General features: G+C 30.5%; 2 protein-coding genes and 1 long non-coding RNA gene across 4 annotated transcripts; 2 read left to right on the forward strand and 1 right to left on the reverse strand.

The window, feature by feature from the left end:
* Window positions 1–458: 458 nt before the first annotated feature.
* Window positions 459–2992, reverse strand: LOC105794287 (pentatricopeptide repeat-containing protein At1g08070, chloroplastic). Its single transcript, XM_012623396.2, has one exon. The coding sequence runs from the start codon at window positions 2877–2879 to the stop codon at window positions 984–986; it is 1896 nt and encodes a 631-aa protein (XP_012478850.1). The 5' UTR covers window positions 2880–2992; the 3' UTR covers window positions 459–983.
* A 3604-nt stretch (window positions 2993–6596) lies between these two features.
* On the forward strand, window positions 6597–8233 carry LOC105770936 (uncharacterized). Of its 2 annotated transcripts, XR_008198120.1 has the most exons (5): window positions 6597–6885; window positions 6987–7075; window positions 7179–7223; window positions 7793–7909; window positions 8060–8233. It is a non-coding gene; the product is annotated as an uncharacterized LOC105770936 (long non-coding RNA). The 2 variants fall into 2 exon arrangements; XR_008198119.1 differs by lacking the exon at window positions 8060–8233 and having other exon boundaries at window positions 6599–6885; window positions 7793–8053.
* A 6923-nt stretch (window positions 8234–15156) lies between these two features.
* LOC105794280 (protein RETICULATA-RELATED 6, chloroplastic) lies at window positions 15157–21368 on the forward strand. The gene is made up of 7 exons (XM_012623387.2): window positions 15157–15854; window positions 16328–16457; window positions 16927–17457; window positions 18496–18603; window positions 18805–19344; window positions 20348–20461; window positions 20831–21368. The coding sequence occupies exons 1-7, from the start codon at window positions 15277–15279 to the stop codon at window positions 20975–20977; spliced, it is 2148 nt and encodes a 715-aa protein (XP_012478841.1). The 5' UTR covers window positions 15157–15276; the 3' UTR covers window positions 20978–21368.
* The last annotated feature ends 1762 nt before the right edge of the window (window positions 21369–23130 follow it).

Consider the following 23130-nt stretch of genomic DNA (forward strand, 5'->3'; position numbering starts at 1 on the left):
TTGGATTTTAGTGGGTTATTTTGGGTATTGGGTTTATTCGGGTTTTTCTAGGCTGTTTAGGTATTTCGGGTTTTGTAATCAGGTTTGGGTTTAGGGTCTGTTTCGGGTTTGGGTATTATTAGATTTTGGACCTTAATTGTTTGGGTTAATTTTTGGACTGGTATTAAGTTAGTGGGTTTTGGGTTGAGGCTTAATGTAATCCGGGCTTGGATTTTATTAAATTTGTAACATTGGACTGCATTGGACTTTTAATTTATACGTATTTGGCTTTATATTTTTTTATTTGTTTTTTTTTATTTTATTTTTTGAAATGTATGCGGGCCGGGCATAAATTAGGTATTACAATGATGATATTGAAAAAAATTAAGACTAGCTCAAAGTTTTGATATTTTACTAATGTTCAAGGAAATAACTAAACTAGGCATCAGAGATCTCACCAAAGAGACTGGGCATTGGGAAGCACCCTAAATAACTAAGCAACAGTTTTTATTTTAGGAAAAATATTCTCGTACCACAACAAAGAAAGTAGAGCAGGTAAAACAGGTCCGAGCCCAAAACTTTGTCCAAATTGATTAGAGCTCAATAATATCCGAACAAGAGAAAGTTCAAGTCCATAATAATTCGAGTCCAAAAAAATTCGAACTTAAAAAGCTCAAACCGCTTCCTTTGTTTCTTTGAGCGGAAGAACTTGAGTAATTTGACCCCTTTCATTTCACATGTTGAGATGTTTTTTTCTGGTACATATGGGAAGTATGGAGGTCGGTGTTTATTATCTCTTCTTGAACGGCACTCTTGTATCACCATTAAAGGACTGACCTAAGAAACTTACTGCTTTTCTAGGCATCTCTACATGTGAATATTAACCATAATTTTCTCAACCTGCTTATTTTATTAATACTACCTTGTGAGAAAGCCAAACAAATATGCCTCACTGCCTCCATTTTCCCACACGAAGTCATTCTCCACTATCTCAATGAGCTGTATCATGTGATGAAGTTGCTAGTAGGAAATTGACCATGGTTCTGTAAGTGAATCGCCATTTCTCCCAGCACCTTCCTTAACTCCTCATTTCTAGGGTGTGATTTGTCTCCCTTACGGAACTCATGAACAACACCATTGATTTCGATTAAACTACAACCAGGAGTCTTCTTCATTTTTCTTTCTTTCATTGCCTTCCTCAACTTTAGTGCGTCTTTCCACCTATTTGCAGACGAATAGATGTTCGACATGAGTATATATGCTCCGTCTCTTACAGGTTCGATAGCTACAAGTTTTTTCATTATGGCTTCCCCAAGCTCAACTTTTCCATGAATGCTACAAGCTCCTAGTAGTGCACCCCAAACAAATGCATCAGGTTCAATTGGCATATTTGCTATAAATACTTCTGCCTCACTTATTAGTCCAGCACGGCCTAAAAGATCAACCATACAACCATAGTGCTCTGTTTGAGGTTCCAGATTATAAACTCTTGACATGTCTTCAAAGTGCTTCCAACCCTCCTCTACCATTCCTGCATGACTACATGCAGAAAGAACACCAACAAATGTCACTTCATCTGGTTTGGTGCCTACCATCGGCATCTCTGCAAAGATATCCAATGCTCTCTCGGCTTCTCCATTCATTGCGAATCCCACAATCATGGCAGTATAGGAAAAGACATCTTTGCATTCCATTCCTTGAAACACACCAAAAGCTTGTTCTGCGCTTCCACACTTAGCATACATATCCACTAACGCATTTCCTACAAACCCATCTGCCTTGATTTGATTTTTATCAATATATGCATGAACCCACTTTCCTAACTCCAGCTTCCCAAGATTACTACAAGCATTCAAAACGGCAACTAGAGTAACACTGTCAGGCCTAAGACCTATCCTTTGCATGTCATGAAAAACATGCAATGCTTCCTTGAATTGTCCTTGTTGAACTAGGCCAGATATCATGGAATTCCAAGAAACCACATTTTTAACAGGCATTTTATCAAACAGCTTGCGAGCAGAGTCCGCATCGCCACATTTCATATACATATCAACCAATGCATTGCCAACAAAAACATCCGAATAAATATCATGAATATCACATATATTTTCATGAATTCGGGTGCCTAAGCTCAAGTCTCCTAACCTAGAACAAGCCGAAAGGATGACGACCAATGTCCTTTTATCGGGTCTTAAATTTGCTCTACACATATCAAAGTAAGCTTGGATGGCTTCCTTGGCAAAACCCATTTTAACAAAAGCTTGAATAAGGGTGGTCCAAGACACCAAGTCTCTTTCAGGACTTCCATCGAACAGTTTTTTAACAGAATGAGTAAACCCACAAACAGCATAAAGACGCATCAAAGTGTTGAGAACATAAACATTGGAACTAAGACCAAACTTAATGGAATGTGCATGGATTTGTTGGCCTTCTTCCAGGGCATGGGATTGGGCACATGATTTTAGAACATAAGGGATAGTATAAGTGTCAGGATAAATACATTTGGTTATCATTTCGCCATATAATGCTATGGCTTGTGAGGAATTCGTGAGGGCTTGAATTAAGGAATTGTAAAAATGCAGTTGCAAATAAGGAGGTTTTAAGTGGTTGACAAGTTCTCTAGCATAGGTAACGCTTTCAGGGGAAGAAAAAGGGATAAGAAATGATAATATTTTGGAGGAAATGAGTTGGGTTTGGAGAGGTCTTGTTTTGAGGGTTAAAGCATGCAGTTGCTTAAGTTCCCTGGGAGATTGGCATGATTCTAAACAGTGGAAGGGATTATTGATATCGATGTAACTGGAAAGTGGGAGTTTTGGAGGAGAATGAGAATAGGTGAAAATGTTTGAACAAGATACGATTGGTTTTTCCATTTGGGAGAGGGTGGAAGGGAACCTAAGCATAACATTTGAGGAGCTTTCCGAAAAATAAAATGGTGGTTACAGTTAGGGATACCAACTTGTGAGAATGCTATTCAGCTTTATATTACCCATGTTAACAAATTCAAATCCCAAAAAGCCTAAGCTCGATAGAGCTCGACAAAACCCGAGATTAAGATAAATCCAAAATGACATGTTTATAATTCAACAACCATAATAAATATTAATAATTAATATAATTTTATAATATTATTTAAAATAAAATAAATGATAATGCTTTACTTTTTTAAAAAGTGTATTCATAAGCATTATATATTTATATTAAAATTTTATTAATTAGTAATTATTAATAATTTTATGTTAAACTATAATGTGAAATAAATTTTAAAAATATTCATCTAATATAAAATATTATTAATACTATAATTATTTATATATATTAAATATATATAATTAATTATTTTAAAATCTATAAAATTAAACTTTAATGATAATACTACTACCAAAAACGAAACCGATTACTTTATTTTACCTTAAACCAATATACTAAATTAGTATATTACTACTCCATAAAATAATATAATATATACTATTACATGATATAATAATGCTTAATCATCGATGTATATATATGTTATTAATATATTATATGATATGATATAACATTATATAATATAGTAAGAGAGATAGCTTTCAAACGTATGAAAAGTATAAGGACTTAGAATATATTTCAACTAGTATAATAATAACAATAATATATAATAATAAGTCATATATAATGTACTATTATTATATATAAATATAAAGGATATTATAATGTTTAATCATTGATGCATATATATAAACTATTAATATATTATATACTATCTAATATGATCTAACATTATATACAATGGTAGAAGGGCTAACTTTCAAGTGTACAAAAAGTATAGGGACTTAGAGCATATTTCAACTAGCATAATAATAAACAATAATATATAATATACTACTTGTAACATCCCAAAAACCTTTTGGTCGTAAACAGTATGTGATAGATTCTTAGTAAAATAATGTACAAGATCAACAAAAGTGAAGCACGTTGGATACCAAAGGAAGACAAACCAAGAAGTATGACATGACGTATTAATTTAAGGCAGTGACTAAATTATAAAAATGTGATAAGGGTTGTGGCATTAGTGTAAATATTCAAAATATAAATATAAAAAGATAAAGGACCAAATGTGAAAATACCCCGGAGGAGGAAAAGACTAAAGAAGAAAATAAATTGGTGAATAAGGACCAAATTGAATAAGTGAAAAATAGTAGGGACTAAATTGTAATTTTACCAAAATGGCACACAAGTCAATATTAAGATATCAAAAGAGCAAAATGGTCATTTCTCACTCAAGATATTTATCATGAATTATCATGATAATAATTAGTAGGAAATGGTGTTCAAACATGATTGGTTAAAATATTTTATTAATATTTTTCATAATATTTTATTATAAGATTTTTGCATAGAAATATAAAGAAAATTCATCATACTTCTCAATGCTCCAACTCCATCACCATTATAAAATGGGGAAGAACTCATTTCTTACATTTTGGCCCCTAATCCCATTATTTCTTCCAAATTTCTTGGAAAATTCCATAAGCACCGAAAGAAAATTGAAGTAGAGACTTTAGAAAGTATGTTCATCAATTTAAAAGCAAGAAATTAGTAGATGGAAGTGGATAAATTTAGAAGAAAAGAGAAGGATAGTCTTGAATTTGAGGAAGAAAAGGGAAGAGCAAAAAGGAGGAAATTCTTAATAAAATAGGTAAGTTTTTGTGTTAACTTTATTTTTATTTCGAATAATTAAGTTAGATATGCTGTGGTTGTATAACGCCCCAAATTTCTTAGATTTAAATTGTTAAATCATGTTAAGTTATCTATTTTGGTTTAGTGAGTAAGTACTTTGGAGGTGTGCTTGAGGTTTTATGTTTAAATTTCTTTCCTTGAAAATTTAGTATTATTTTTATTATTCCTTCTCTTGGCTCGGTCCGTGTGAGTTATATTTTAATCTTATTAGCTTGTTGGTAAGAATGAGCCTGTTAATTTAGTGGTAAGTGATTAATTTACTTAAAGGTCATGTGTTTGAATCTTATGTGTAAAACAAAATAAAATTTTACTTTGTCTGCTTTACCGCCCATAACACTAAAAGTGAATCAAACTCAAATCCCTAACAACCTAACTAAGTGGATTAGTTTGGATATGGTAGGATATTATCCTTTTATTTTTAAAAATAGTAAAAAATTCTCCCATTTTTTCTTCTTTTGATCATTTACTTCTTTCGTTTTGGTTTTACCCTTTCGTTAACAGCACTCTGATTTTTGTTCTCCTTGATTTTTGTGCATTTGTTCTCTTCTAACTCGCTATTGGTTGTATGTGCTTCGGAACGTCAGTATTGTTGTATAATTTTTGTTATGGTACTTTGGTTCTTGAATAAAATATTTATTCTGAAAAGTAACATTCCTAACTCGGTGCAAACTCAAGTAAAGGGTGTTACACTACTATTATTATATTAGAGATTATAATAAAAGATATAATATTATATGATATTATAATATTTAATCATTGATGCATATACAAATTATTAATCTATTATATACTATATAATATGATATAACATTATATAATATAATGTACTACTATTACATATAACTACTATTATATTATAGGTTATAATAAAAGATATAGTATTACATGATATTATAATGTTTAATCATTGATGCATATATATAAACTATTAATATATATTATATACTATATGATATAATATAACATTATATACTATAGTAGGAGCGCTAGCTTTTAAAAGTACGAAAAGTATTGAGACTTAGAGCATACTTCAACGAGTATAATAATATATAATAATTTATAATAATAATTATTATATTATGTACTACTCTACTTTTATAGTATGCGATATAGTATTATATAGTGAACTAATATATTCTATAAGTATTGATATATATAACTATTATATTATAGATTATAATAAAAGCATAAATAGTTATGTGTAATTTAGTATATTAAAATATATGTTTATAATTATAACTAGTAATACATAAAATATTATTAAAATTTATTATCTTAATAAAATATTGTTTGTATTAAATTATATTTTGAATTGAGATTTAACTTTTATAAATTGTATTTGGGTATTGGGTTTAATTTCTTTTTATTTTAAACTTGAGATTGTGCTATAATTAGTTTATTTTGAGTTTGGGTAATAATGAGTATATTATTTGGGTTTGAGTTTACTATAATATATTTGAGTTTCGAATAAATATTTTAGTATGAATATTAGGTTTATAAATTTAATAAGAAATACAAAATTTTATTTAATTGTCAATATAATATAATAATGAACAATAAAAGGTATTTTCGTTAATTCATATAATATCACAAAATAATAAATTTTATATACAATAAGCATTATAATTATTTTATATAAAATAATTTTATTAAATATATATAACTTATTCTTTTTAGACAATTTTAAATTACGTTGTCATCGTAATGCCCCAAATTTTCTTATTTGGAATGTTAAATTATATCAAATAATTTAATTTGGTTTAGGGGTTGAGTGTTGTGATTATGCGTGTAAGGTTCTGGGTTTAAGTAATTTCTTTTGAAATTTTGTTAATTTTTGGCTCAATTCCTATCCCAGATCATTTGATTAAATCTAAACCTTTGGTCCTGTGTTTGTAAAATGGGAATTCTTTTTGTTCATTGCCATTGGTTGGTAGTTGGGTTAGGATTTGTTTAAATTATCAAAATCCCTAAATTCACTCACCAACTACACTGTTCAGTTTTTTCCCTACTCCCCTATTCACGTTTCCCCTCTCACATTTCTTCTTTTCCCTCTTCTTTCTTTTCTTTTCTTTTTCTTGAATTTCCATCTCATATTTCTTCTTGATTTGCTTCTTACCTTGCTGCCATTAAGGTTGTTATGTGACTATCTTTTTTATTCTTCGTTTGTGATAGTAAATCCGAGTAAAGGTAAGTAACATTGATCCATTTTTCTGATATCAAATTTTAACTCGTTCTTGAGCAAGGTTTGAATTGATTAGTGTTTAATTCTTGTTCTACGTGATGATAAGTGATCTCGTGGTTTTTTATTCGGCGAAGGGCGTGAGAATCGAAATTCTCCAGCGGAGTAATTGCTAATTTTGACTCTATTTTCTTATAAGTAAGTGCTCAACATCGCTTTAGGGATTGAATTTTTAATAAATGGATGTTATCTTGAGTGGATTCTTGAAGGTTAATTTGTGTGATTTAATGTTTGATTGTAGGATTCGTGAGTTCCCGGTTGTGTGGTTAATCAAAATTGTCATCAGGTGTGTGAAACTAACTCGAAAACTCGACTGAAACTCGAAAAAACCTAAAAACAGGGGCTAGTCTCGAAATTGCCTAAAGTCACATGGTCGCGTGGCAGGCCGTGTGACAAACCATATGCATCACACAACTGTGTGGTTGGCTGTGTGCCAGGCTGTGTGGAGCACATAGTCGTGTGTGATTACACGGCCCAAACAGGTAGACTATGTGGACCACACGGGTGTATGGGCCCTTTTTGGCCAATTTGAAGGCCCGATTAGGGGGCGATTAAGGGACTCTAAAATTGACTTCGTGAGCATTTTGTAGGCTTATAAAAGCATAAAATTCGGCATGCTATACATGAGTTTGCTTAGAAAGCATGTTGAGTAGGCTTAATTTTGTATAAGTTATGCAATATGATATGACTCGTAAAAGTATGTTTAGGTACGCATGCCACTCAATTCATGTGATTTATAAGTATGTTAATATGATTATGCATGTGCGTTGGGGTGGGTTTGATATGATGGAGGAAGTGTATTCTGGCATTTTTATTATAAATTCTAGCGGTTAAACTACAATATGTGTCTGACAGCTCAACTTCATATTTATGAATGGCATACCACCACTTACCGATGTGATTGGATGGATGGACTCATGAAGTCCTAATTAATGTGATTGGTTGGCCGGAGATAATGTGTAGCGGATGGGGGTAGGATTTGTTTTGATATGTTATATATTTCTGAAATATGAAATTATGTTCGGATAATTGCATTTATGTATGTTATAAGTAAAATTGTGTATGTGGGCCAAGTCACACACTGAAATTTTAGATCACTCGTTTATTTTTTACACTTTTCAGGTGAACCTTAGAATTAAGATTTGGCGGCGATTCCGGAGCTCGGTTCAGACATTTTGTTTTTAAGTATGTTTGGATTTAATTTTAGACTTTACGGACATTTTGATTTGTTTAGGGACTTTAATTTGTGTTTGAAATTTATCTTGCAAACGCACTACTTATAACTGACATTTTTAACAAGACATAACTGATGACATATTAAGATTTTACAAGCTAAGAACTCTTAAGTGTTTTTCGCTGCAAGGCTTTGAAATAAAAAACGATGTTATACAATGCAACTAGTTAAACGAATGGGTTTTTTTTAATCAAATTAGTAAAATAATGTTTTCGTCAAAGTGATCTCATACGATTATCTAAATACTTATGTTTTTGATAGACTAATCAATTTTATTTATTCTTGATTTAAAATTAAGTTTTCACGAATTAACGGGTAATATTTTACGTAATGATGTAACCTTCAAAATTCGACAGTAACGTCTAGGTTGATTTTAGGGTGTTAGAGTATAAAAATAAAATGAATTATTACATTCGAAATTAAAATATTTATAACTTATAAAATTCAAAATTATTTGAATCCGTTAGAGTCCGCCCGACTCGATCTGAGATCAAATCCAACAAAATTTGAGCACAAGAAAGCCTTAGCCAGAAAAATTCGAGTCTATGAAAATTCGAGCCTGGAGTAAGCCTGATTCAATCTCACCCGTTTGTTAGCTCTAACAATTACTCACTCTATAACACCCCCTAACCCCAAATCGTCGCCGAAACAGGGTTACGAGGCATTATCGAACATATCAAATAATTTACAAATAATTCTTAAATAAACAACGAGCATATATAAAAGAATCATAAATTCATATAAATTTATGCTAATTGGCTTATTTTTTTATTATTTTAAAAATTTCGACAGTATTGTTGCTTATTTTTACTTAAAACCCCTTGCAAACTTAAAACAAAAAACAACCCAATACCAATATTTCAATCAATAAATTGATTCACTATTTTATTTATCATTCAAAAGATTATAACCGTTTACTCACAACCAAGATCATTTAGCATATATATATTTATATGTATACAACTCGTGTTCAATCACCTAGTACATGCCACTTAAACAAAAGGAAGAAATACATCACCAAAATTTTCTTGATGGAGTCGGGATCTTTCTGGGTGCTAAACTGGACCTTGAACCCTAATGACCTGCACATGAAAACAACCGTACGCTGAGTATTTCATACTCAGTGGTATTACTATCATTTAAATTATTTAAGTAAAATAACAAATAAACATGTCAAATTATATAACAATTAATTCATAAATAAACTAATTTATTCTTAACTTTCATTTCTCAACAATAACAACTCAATTTGGCTATTCATCAATTTAATATCATATAGCATTTCATTTGAACATAAATCTTTTCATGAATCTTTGATTCATTCTTTTCGTTCTCATTTCTCAATTTCAATTCACTTTTCATTTCATGAATAAAGTAGATCATTTTTATTCGCTTTTTTTTGCTATTCCATTTATTTGCCCCTATTAACAAGACTCGGACTTTGGCGGATACAGGATCCAACCAAACACACCAGAATGGCACCCAGTGCCTCATCGGATAGTTCGAAGCAAAGTTGACACCCAGTGTCTCATCAGCCAAGCCGAAGTAAGTTGGTACCCAGTACCTCATCGAATCTTCCGAAGAAATATAGTGACACCCAGTGTCTCATCGACTCGAGGTCGAAGTATCCCTGAACTCTTCCAATCCTATGGCATGCCAACTATTTCCGACTCGGCCCGACTAGTTAATAGGGTATTCAAATCATTTTTCTATTTCAAATTCACTTTCGTTTCAATCACAATTCAATTCAATTTCACTTTCCACTTTCCACTTTTTAATCAATACACAGTTCAGATAATTTCACTTCACTTCGATTCAATTCATTTCATTCACTTTTATTCAATGCAATATTTTAATACTCACCTCAATTTCACTTACCAAATTTCACTTACCAAGTACTTTAATTGAAATTTAATAATTGAAAATAAATAAATTCAAATTATAGTAATACAAACCGTAAATCTCCCGTTTTAGTCTTCGATAGCTTTCTCTTTTCCTTTTGATGCCGATGCCTCGGGTTCTTTGTTAGCTACGAAAATAATAATAATTTTCGCTATTAATTACATCATTAAATTAAAATAAATAATTGAATTTCTAATAAATTCTTACCTTATTCCCAATTTAATCTTAACTAAGTTTACTTACTTTCCTAATTCAATTCACACTCTATTTCTATTCAATTTTCATCCAAACTCAAATTTAACTATTAAAATTTCAGCATATTTTCCTAATTTCGAATTTCCCTCAATTTAGTCCCTAAAACATAAAACTTATAACTTACTTCACAATTTAATCCTTTTATCAATTCTAACTTAAAATTCATTCAATTAAATCCCTAATTTAACAATTTGTCCAACATGAACCATGCTTAAAAACCTATAAACTTCCAAAACCTCAACTTATTTTCAATAAAACTTTGTTTTAAAACTTCTAAAACATCAAAATTAAGTAAAAAAAGCTTAATTGACTTACCAATCAAAGCTTTAAGCATCAAAATCCTAGTTTTCCCTTTCCCTTTCCCTTTTCTTTTCTTCTTTCCTTTCCTCTGTTTCGAATTGCTCTCTGTTTCTTCTCTTCTTTGTTTTGTTTCTTTCTTTTGTTTTGTTTTATTTTTATTTCTTTACTTTATATTATAATAATATAATTTATTAATAATCATTTAATTAATAAATATCTTTTAATTATAACACAAGTGTATTTACATACTTTACTACATTTGTACAACTTTATCACCTTACATTTGGCACCATTTAATTTATTTATTTATTTTATATTTATTTAATTAATATTTATAAATATTTTTATACTTAAATTTTAAGTAATCTTTAAATTTTAAGTAATCATACATTTATTTTACAAGTGTAAAATATATGCATGTCACATGTATAATTTTTACACCCTACATTTATCTTTTCTTAATTTATTACATAATATGATAATAATAAAAATAATTACAATAATCATTTAATATAATGATTTAATAAAATATCTATTTAATAATTAATTATAAGTATTACAAACGCATGTATTTTATTAATACACTTGTATTAAATCATCACGATACATTTGTCTTTATTTAATTTATTTCTTAATATAATATCTTAACTTTAATTAATATAATTTATAATTTTTTAATTAAATAATATTTTATAATATTAATCAAGAAAAAATCTAAGATTTTTCCATGTATTGTCGCCTATTCTTAAGCCATTGGCTTATTTACCTATCTAGTCCCTCTTATTTTCTTTTGATCTATAATTAGACTTTTACACTTTATTCAATTTAATCCTTTTTCCTAATTTCTCTTAATTAAGCTAAATTCACCTATCTAAAACCTAATTAATCACACAACTAGTCTCGTAAATATTTCTAATAATTATTTTCGAACTCAATTTACTAAGACGGAGGCCCGATAATGTACTTTTCCGATGCTTGTGAATTTTGGGTCATTACACACTCAATTATTAGTGTGTTTCTGTTTTGGTTACTAAACAACAAAAAAAATTAATTTGATCATTAACATTATCATTTATTTCTATTTTGGTCATCCTAATTAATTTGTTAACATAAATGGCGAGGTGACCTTTTTTATTTGCTATAGTCAATCTTCTCTATAACAGTCTCATTTGTTTGTCAGAGATGTGGTGGTTATACACATATAACAATATAGAGAGATAATTGTTGTAAACCAATTCCATCAAATGAAGAAAAATTATGTTAGAAAAAGAATGAAAGTGAGAATCAAATCAACAAAATTAAAAAAATGTATAGGAGGTGCATGCATTAATGCTTTTATGCATCTTTTACTTTACATTTTTCACTTGACTAATTATAAAATTCATAAATCTAACAAGTTCAATTAATCGGTCGAGTTATAAAATTGAATTAATTAATTTATCATGAGTTATTAAGTTCAAGTAATCAATTTATAAGTTTATGATGTTTTAAATTTATAGTAGAATATTTGATTAAGGAACTTAATCTTGCATTGATATCTTTAATTCCACTAAGTGAAGATTATTTCATTTAATAAAGTATGATTAATAGATTTTTTCATGTGAAATTTAAACATTTTATTGAAATAACATTTTAATTAAGATCATTTTATTTAATAAATTACAATTAACAGTTTGCTTATATGAAATAGTTATAATTTTACTTAAAATTTTAGACAATATGTTGTTATAGAGAACTAATTTAATAAAAAATGTACTTCATAACTAAGGTTGTTGCTTTTACAAGTGAAAAGTTGTTATAGAGGTTTAAAATAAATCATAAAAATCAATTCTATTAGAAATTTGGTTGTCACAACGACATGTCATTATAGGAGGTGGCTTTTATAGAGAGAACATACTGTATAATAACATAATTAGTCCTTAAAACTTTCACATTCTATCAAATTCACCCTAATTCTAAATAATTCAATAAATTTAACCATCCACATTTATAAATTCTATAAATTTAGTTCGTTAAAAGAAAAATGACAGCTGATAAACCTAGCTCTATCATGGGTGCTTGTTAAAAACATTTTCTTTTCATTCCTCTAAAGGTAATGGCGAATGCAACAAATCACACAATCCCATGAAGAACTTAACAAGCTTCTCTCCTAGGCACAGTACACCAAGATTTATAAGTAAAAACCATACCATCCTCTGTATAAATTACACCCAAAAGGATTGTTATCTCAATTTTCAACAAATTTAACCAAATTCTCAATATTTAATTCGCAAAATATATATAAAAAAGAAACATATAATAGCACTAAAATTAAGAACCGAGAGATGCAACAATAGCTTTGGTGGTGGGTCCAAAAAGACTCAATTTGTAAGGACACAATTTTCATAAGTGTCGAAACAATATTGTTTAAGGTTGAATTATTGAAAATCGAGTAATTTTAAATTTTAAATCGAGAAGTTAGTAAGTTGTATGTGAGATTAATGAAGAGAACTGAGTAGTAACAATGACTAATTTTTGAAGTGAGTATATTAAAGGAGTTAATTAAAGTTTTGTACATGTCTTTGTTTGGCGATTATTACATATCCTTATAGGTAATTAAGCCATGTTTAAAATAAGTTAATGGCTTGAAATGATCTGAGCCATTAATATTCACTAAGTTAGTAAGAATTAATAACGACCATTGATTAAAGTAATTAAGTTAATTGATAAAAGATGGTGGAAAGAAAGAGACAAAACTAAGAACCAATATTATCATCTTCTACCATCGTCCATGCATACGAGAAAAGAAAGAAAAGAGTTTTAAGCTCTTTGAATTGTAAGGATTGTAACTTCCTTAACTTAACTCCGAATTTGTGAGATTACATCGACCACTGAGATGATATATTTATTTATTTTAAAAAAATTAGTCTATTTTCAGAAAGGCTGACAAGTTATAAAAAATATTTTAGTTTAAATTTCTAAAGTAACGATGACTTCTTTAAGAAAAACTTAATTAATTTTCCATTTATTTATTACTCACAATTTTTAATTTTAATCTTGATAGCGGAAAAATGATTTTTACTTGGTTTTAATAATAACAAATGGTTATTAAAAACCCATGGAAGATTGTCTAAAACTCTGTCCATATCAACCACATGAAAAAACTTAAATAAATAACGTTTCTCTCCTATATCAGTTATAGCGGTACCTCCAATAGGGTGCCATAAATCAGCCATGGTATTTCGGAGAGACGGAAAGTGAACCACGCTATCGGTCAAACAGTTCCAACCAATGAAAACTCCATATCTTGTTCCATCACTTTTGCATCCTCCTAAAAAGCATCCTCTTCCTCATCCGAAAGGCAAAGATTCGCCAGATTATCCTCCATTGAGACAATAATCGAAAAACACTAGAAAACAGAAGCGACAAAATTGTGTCAAGAAGGGCAGACTAAAATCATGGTAGAGAGCAGACTTCACTCACCAAATTTAATGTAAAGACTATTTGTTATATCAAAACATTTAACATGGTGGTTTCATTTATAACAATACTCCGTGAACGAATGTTTTGTTATATTACTTATCAGCAACTGTACATTTGCGGTAAACAAGATTTTAAATTTGTCATATTTTCGCGAATACATATTATTACTTTGTGAATTACGATTATTGATTTTGAGTTGCTCAGCACTATTATCACGGGGCCAAGACAAGACAAAAGCAAAGACGTTTTGTAGAGAAAAAGAGAATAAAACGAGTAAACAAGGATAAAGAGTAGAAAAAGTAAACGCAAGGAGCGAGAGAGAATAGGTTTGAAGAAACTACAATACCAAAGATGACACTTCAGCTTATTAGGTTATGTGTTAATTTCTCTTATTATACAAATTGATTTTTATTTTTAAAAAGAAATGTAAGTTCATCCGCAGTTGGTTATATGTGAAAAAATGAAATTAATTTGAAGCTTGAGGACATCTACTATTTTATTTTTAATTTAAAATCTTTTAGTTTTACTATGTTTAAGTTTATTTAATTTTAAAATGAAGGAGTACTAAAATTTGTTATTTATTATTTTTAATATTTTATTAATAGATAGATATAAGACGGTAAAAATATTATGGAGACCATTGTATTAGAAATTGGATTACATTTTGCCCTTCTACTAAAAAACTGGGGCAAACTAATTCTTATATGTTAAATTAAAGAGCAAACTTGTCCATCAGTTAAAAATTTCATTCAGTTTTACAGTTAAAAATGGTCATCATATATCAAAATTAGGTACACGTCGCATACCACGTGTCACTTTTTTTATTATTCTTTCAACTACACTAATTTTTAACCGTATAAATAATGAAATTTTTAACATACATGAACTAATTTTCTCAAATTTTAAATAATTTAACTCTGAATATAATGCCCTCTGTAGTAATTTTACCATATAAGACCTATAATATCGGAAAAGAAGAGTAGCAGATGCAAAGCCTACGTGGCATTCAAAATACCATAGGTTATTCGCTTGGGTACTTGGGGAAGTTGTGTGAGTCTCATTATCGTACACAAACTTCCAAAATCTCAAATGATTCCTAGCCTCTCCTCACCGGCCTTGTATGTAATGTAATGTAGTTGTACCACTACGACTAATCGACACTCTCTCCTCCTCCAAATCAGAAAAAATGAAACCCCACGTTCACATCATCACCTCTAATTTTAGTCCTTCACCCCCACCTCACCTTCTCATACCACGCCGTCTCCCTTCCTTTACTCGCCTCCTCACTCTCTCTCTCCACCCTCACGACAACCCCCACGATGCTCGCCGCCGCTCCTCCGCAGTCTCTCGGCGCGCCGTTTTAGTCACTCCGTTTCTCGCCCCCGCTGGCTCTCTCCTCCTACAACAATCCCAGTCCTTGGCCGAGGAGATAACGCCGCCTTCCCCTCCGGTGACTTCGCCTCCGCCTAAGGTGGTCGTAGAGGATGCGCTTGTGTCGGCGAGGATATACGACGCTACAGCTATCGGGGAGCCGTTGGCGGTGGGGAAAGATAAGAGCAAAGTGTGGGAGAAGTTGATGAATGCCAGGATTGTTTATTTAGGAGAAGCTGAGCAAGTTCCAATTAGAGACGATAAAGAATTGGAGCTTGAGATTGTTAAGAATTTGGAAAACCGCTGCGTTGAGAACCAGAGGCCGTTGGCTTTGGCTCTCGAAGCTTTTCCTTCCGATTTACAAAACCAACTCGATCAGTTTATGGCTAAAAGGTTACTTTCTATTGCATTGACTTCTCTTTCTAAATACATATATAAATTTTCATCTCTAATAAATCAGTTTTACATGATTTCATAATTGTTTACACTCTTAATATCTGTTTAATTCAACAATCATATTCGTGTTAAATGTTTACATGCTGATTTCATGTAAATTGAAAATTTCTAATTATTGAATGTAAAAATTTCAGTTGTTAAATATATATTGAAAACCATTATTATGATAGATGTATTGGATTGAATTGAAATTGTACGGGCAAAATGATTATAGTTGCATTACTGAACATATATTAATAGTAGAAAAACTTAAAAGTTGATCATACATATATACACACTCATAACACATTATTTGAACACTGGTGTGTATATTGTTAAAAATAGAGACAATCTATTGCAGCAAAGAAATTGGAACATCTGTATTTAAGTGTTGAAAAGGCTTATAGTTTTGAAAGTTCTGTTGTTGACAGGATAGATGGAGAAGGGCTGAAATCTTTTGTTTCACATTGGTCAGCTCAAAGGTGGCAGGAGTATGAACCCATTTTAAATTATTGTCGCGATAATGAAGTTCGCCTTGTTGCTTGTGGAACTCCATTAAAGGTAATTTTAAGTTGTTATGTAATCACTGGGGATTCTGTACTACTCACCCTTTTTGCATTAACTCTGCCATCATCCTTTTGGTGTTAACTTATTGCTTCATCACCCTGTTGGGTTTGTTGTGAAAAGCTGATTGATATAATTTACACCATTTTGGGTGTCTAAAAGGCTAGAATATCTTGTCAGCTTGTTGTAATAGGTCTTATTAGTTGCATCATATTCAGAAGACTTGATTTTCTTTAGTATGGTTGGGTTACTTATGGGTTTCAATTTTAAATAGGGATGAAGAGGATATCCTCTGATGTAATCCTAGATATTTATGGTCTCATATGTTTTAAGAAAGGGAGAAAGAAAATTTTCATTTTTCTGTCTTAGATTCATACCAAACTACCAATATTATGTTATCATTCTATCAGTTCAGCTGTGCACAAGGAGAATTGTAATATGGAGTATTCTATTTAATTTGACATAGATCCTAAGGACTGTGCAAGCTGAAGGTATTCGTGGCCTCTCTAAGGCTGAGCGTAAGGCATATGCTCCTCCAGCTGGTTCAGGTTTCATATCAGGCTTTAGTTCTATTTCACGCAGATCGACTATGGAAAATCATTTCCCGACTCAGTCAATTCCCTTCGGTCCAAGTTCATATTTATCTGCACAAGCAAGAGTGGTTGACGAATATAACATGTCCCAAATTATTCTGAAAGAAGTTTCAGATGGAGGAGCCACAAGTTTGTTAGTAGTTGTGACTGGTGCAAACCATGTCCAATTTGGTTCTAGAGGGACAGGGGTGCCTGCCAGAATTTCAAAAAAGATTCAGAAGAAGAACCAAGTGGCTATTCTTCTTAATCCCGAAAGGCAATACATAAGAAGAGAGGGAGACGTCCCTGTTGCTGATTTCTTGTGGTATTCTGCAGCCAGACCTTGCAGTCGGAATTGTTTTGATCGTGCTGAAATTGCTCGAGTCATGAATGCAGCTGGCAGGCAGCGAGAAGCCCTACCCCAGGTTAGCTGTGCTTAAGCCTTCATGGTAGTATTGCATGTTTTATCTCCTTGACTTGATTGGTATATATATTTTTTGGATGCATCGGTGGATTGACTTAAGGTTGTTCCGTTGATTTGTGCTAAGTTTCATCCCTCTAAATACCAATTTTTAACTGAAATGTTTTTAAATGTTTTGGTTCAAAAGAAAATCTTGATGTTTTCAAATTTTTATGCTGAAGATCCACAGAAACTCATGCATGGATCCACACGTTTACACATAGAAATACATGCATGGATACTCACATTTAACTTCGTAAATATCAACGTGTGAAGGTTTATACAAGTACTACGATTTGAATGATACCTTTTTGGATATATAATTTTAAGGATGGTTACCACCTCTTTTAAGGAAAAAGTATGACTTTTCTTTGGATGCTAAATCAGTATAGTTCAGCTCCTTCCCGAATGTTGGCAAACGTTAGAAGTAATAGAGTTTGAACTTTTAAATGACTTATCTTTCATATGCATACTATAAGATACTTGAAAAATGCTTTTGGAATGGCAGTTACCACCTTGTCATTACTTGTAATAGATCCACAGATGGTAAAGGGAAATGATAAATGTGACTGACTTGCTTATATTTATTGGACAATGAACTAATGATAATTGAATGATATGAATAAGTCAACTATAAATCAAGTTCACTGAAATTTCGCTTAGTTTATTATGTTTTTTAGAAGTGTGAAAAATTGTTGTTTTTCCTATAATAGTTAGTTCCCTAGATGTTTGTCAACGTAATTGCAGATTCTGCAGTATCTCATGTGTTATGGTTGACTGTAATCTAAGAACCGCAGTTCCACTAATTTTCTTGATTGCTGCTAGAATATTTATATGGTAGGTTAAGTACTTTGACATGGTATCCTTGTTGGTTAAAAGCTTTTCTCTTCCTTCTCTTCCCCCCCAATATTATTTTATATTTTATAAAATTATCATTTATCAAATTACTAAGGACAAAGCTTTCCTCTGCTCGTAAAGATTAATTGTGAAAATTTTGCAACAGGACCTTCAAAAAGGACTTGACCTTGGTTTAGTATCTCCAGAGGTCCTGCAGAACTTTTTTGATCTGGAGCAATATCCTCTTATTTCAGAGCTCACTCATCGCTTCCAGGTATATTCAATTTCTTGAAATGAAATTTATTGTAATTATGCCATTATCTGTTGATTAATATTGTCATGGTTTATTGTATAATTCACAAGTCCAATGAAGATGATACTTGTATGTGTTTTAAGTGGAAAGAATAAACAAATCACTTGCAACATTGTCCAAGTCAAAAGGTGCTTAAGCTAACCATATATGATCTTGGTGCAGGGATTCAGGGAAAGATTGTTAGCTGATCCCAAGTTCTTGCATAGACTAGCTATAGAAGAAGCTATATCGATAACAACTACTCTCTTAGCACAGTATGAGAGGCGTAAAGAAAATTTCTTTGAAGAGCTTGACTATGTTATTACTGACACGGCCCGAGGAATAGTTGTTGATTTCTTTACCGTATGGCTTCCTGCCCCAACTATCTCATTCCTCTCAAATGCTGATGGAGCTGACAACATGGATGCTATAAAAGGTCTCCTTGGTTCAATACCCGATAATGCATTTCAGAAGAATCTTGCTGGGAAGGATTGGAACATCAGTCACAGATTAGCATCTGTGCTTGTTGGTGGTCTGAAACTGGCTAGTGTTGGATTTATTTCCAGCATTGGAGCTGTGGCTTCCTCAAATATTTTGTATGCAGTTCGAAAAATCTTCAATCCAGAATTGGTTTCTAACCAACAAGTTAAAAGATCACCTATACTCAAAACAGCTCTTGTTTATGGAGGCTTTCTAGGGACATCTGCAAATCTTCGTTATCAGGTAAGAATGCTTGTCACATAAGTTCAGCCATGCCAAGAACTTGCTTTATCATGAAAAAGCTTTCTGGCATATGTTGGGCCTATAAATGGACTTGCTTTGTCATGCACACATCTGACATGGACTGGACTCCGACACACAAAATATACGCACATGTCTGACATGTCATGCTTTGTCATGTACATGTTGGACACACAGGACACCTCAAAAAAGTAGAGAAATAGACACAGTTAAACATAGCCAAACGCAGCTGGACATGCCTGGATGTGGATGGATGCATGATGTTTTTTTTTTTTTTTTTCTTTTTTCTTTTTTCTCTCAAATGCGGAATAAACAATGCAATTTGGTTCTAATAGATTTTTTTTTCAAAAATAATTTTTAAAAATTTAAAGCTATTTCATGTAAATATGTAATTGAAAAGTATCAATTTTACATTTTTTGCATTTCATTGTATTAAAGTTATTTTTCCCATGTCTTGCTGTGCCCATGTCCTAATTTTCTAAAAACTACCATGCTGCAGTATCTGTCGTGTCGTACCAATGTCTGTCCGTGCTCCCTATTTTTAGACTCTTGTTTTTCCTCTTGTTCATTTATTGTGTCAGGCACATCTAACAATTAAGCAGGCATGGAAGCAGGAGCATAGCTCTCCAAATATAAGAAAACACTTGGAAAATTTAATTTACTTGTCTTAGAAACATGACCTTGTCCAACATTCACACCTGAGTTTGAGCAACATAGACTTTGGCATTTGTTAGTAACAATTTATTTACGATATCGGTTGTATTCGTTGCAAAAGAATATTTGCTTTTCTTTATGTTGGGAACTACTGAGATGATTTATCTAATCACCTGATCAATATGATGCATTTTCCGTTGGCCAACTCTGACACCCCTGGTTTAGACCTAGATTCACAATGACCTCTCTCATTCCAACTGATGCATATTTGTACTTTCAGTTTTGCCTACCATCTGCTTGATATAAAATTAAAATATACTAAAATTTTCAGATTATTGCTGGAATCGTGGAGCATCGAATTTCTGATGAATTTTCTTCTCAAATCTTTCTTGTGAATATGCTTTCCTTTTTTGTTCGGACTATCAATTCTTACTGGGGAACTCAGGTCAGAATTATCTTCATTTGGTACTTTAATTTCTTTAGGATTATTATGTTAGATCCTTTAGATCATGTCATGTTATAGCAACATTATCGTAATTCTGAGAACTATATTATTGCAAACTATGTAATCATATGTTACTTACTACATTAAATTATGTGGCCTGGTGAAACTATGTTATTTAATTTGAACATGAACTGCATGGCTTCCATTTGATATGAGTTTTATTTTTCTTAGTCTCCACATGGACTATTGCTTGGTAAAGTTGATTAATGCACATTGAGATGGCATTTATAATAGCAGCCTTGTCCTCTAGCAACAGTCATTTAGGTCTAGAACATTAATGTAGTTTTGTTGCTGACTTGAATGCAACAGCAATGGGTTGATCTTGCTCGCTTCTCGGGATTGCAAACTCGGAAGAACGAACAACCTTCTTACCTGACTTCAGATTCTCCTAATCCAGCAGCACTGGAATGCGGTGCTGCAGAAGAGGCCAATATCGACGAATTCAAGAATCAGTGAGGTGAATCTGTATTTTTATGTTGTCATTTTGAGATTTATTTTTGCTTTTCTTGCCCCTCTGAACCACAGTACCACAAGAAAAAAAAACCCTTGAATACAAAATTCTTTCAAAATTTGGAGAACACAAGGATGAGATAGGAGCATTAGCCACAAAATATATTGCGAGTACATTGATTCAATGCAAGCTGAAAATCATGTAATAAGAGAATGAATGGCTTCATCCTTGATTTTGGGACATTTTCTCCAAAACAAGATATGTTGAATTAAAAGCTCTTCTGTATATGAAATTGTTTTATGTAAATTTAGCATCAATAATTTACCTTGTAAAGCCACAACTATATAGTTTGCCTTTTAAATATGAATTGTCTTCATATTTGTGGACCCAGAATAAGTGTTTCTGATCTATATAAAAAGTATATTAGCATAAGGTAAGAGTGGTGAAGGTCTTTTGTTGACACTCTTAATAGTCACTATTCAAACCCTATTACTGCAATTTCTTGTCCCCCATTTTCTTCAACTTTATACCAAAAAGCAGAATATTTTAACTAAGTGTTAATTTAGGATCATACCTAATCCACTTTAAAAAAAAAACACTTATTGAGAAAAAAGTATTTGATCAATTGTTTTATTTAAACTTTATACCAAAAGGTATGTTAACTCGTGTTAATTTAGGACCATACCTAATCCATTTAAAAAAAAAACTTATCATGAAAAGGTATTTGATCAATTATTTTAATTTTATTTGAACATTGTATGTGTTAATTTAGGATCAAACCTAATTCTTAAAAAAAAAATTGCAAGGAGAAGAATATTTTATCAATTATTTTATTTAAACTTTGTACCATAGAAAAGTAAGTTAATTGGTGTTAACTTAGGATCATACCTACTCCAATTAGAAAAATTATAAGAAAAATATGTTATCAATTATTTTATTTGGATTAACTAAGGATGGTGCCTACTCCATTTAACAAAACTTAAATGAAAAAATATTTTATTTATTTATTTTAAAATATATAAGACTGGTCCATAAGTTCACTCGAGATTAATGATATTAATTTCTACACGCCTAAGGCGAAATTCAAAACAAATTTTATATTATTAATTTATTGTTTAAAGAGATGGATTTACAATTTGTAACCATCTAGATAAAATATAATTAAAAAAATGGAACTTGCTAAATTGTGAGAATCAACATTGTTTATTAATTATAATTAAAAATATTAATGCAAATTGTATAACGATGAATAATATTAATTATAATTGTCAAATAAATTGATTACATTAAATGTTTAATTTTTACAAGTGTATCAAACAATTTTATAATAAAAATTTAGTGCTTATAAAATTCAGTTCTAAAATTTTTTAGTTTATCAAACACATCCTAAATTAGTGTGTATATTTACAATAAACTAATTATATATTATCTAGTAAGTAAATAAATTAAATTTAATACTTTGTTAAGAAAATTTTAAAATAGTTTTATGACAATTTTATTTAAAACATATTATTTTAAAAATATTAATAATGAATACAAAAAGTAAGTTACAAACTAATATAAAACGATCGAAAAAGTTTCTTTTGGCAATCCACAATAATATTATGTTATACGTAATAACTAATAATTTTATTTAATATTTTGAAGACATTAAAAGTGTCGAAAATTTTAAATTTTCTGCTAATATTTCAAAATCATTAATTCAAAATACTAGAATTTGTAATTGTTTTGTTTTGATAAACAATTGATTAAGGAAAAATTAAATTATTAGAAATTTACAAATTAAAAATAAGAATAATTATATTAAAATAAATAATATAAAAATTCATTATGAATATCATTATATTTGTAAAATTTACAAATATTTTTAATAAATAAAATTTAAAATTATTTATTATAATTTAAATAAAATAATTTTAAAGTTTAAGCTTTTATCTTATGGTGGACTATTTGTATTAAATCAAATAAAATTATAGGAATTTTGAAAACCACATTTAGATGGAATTTGAAAAGGAAATTGAATTTTAAAATCCCTCCTGAAATTACTCACAAATTTTGAAGTTCTCCAATATATTTACTCAAACAAGTAATATTTAGAATTTTAAAACTTTGATTAAAACGAAATCCTTTAACAAATGAATCAAAATTTATAGAAGTA

Source organism: Gossypium raimondii, chromosome 7 (genome assembly GCF_025698545.1).
Source record: "Gossypium raimondii isolate GPD5lz chromosome 7, ASM2569854v1, whole genome shotgun sequence".
NCBI lineage: Eukaryota > Viridiplantae > Streptophyta > Magnoliopsida > Malvales > Malvaceae > Gossypium > Gossypium raimondii.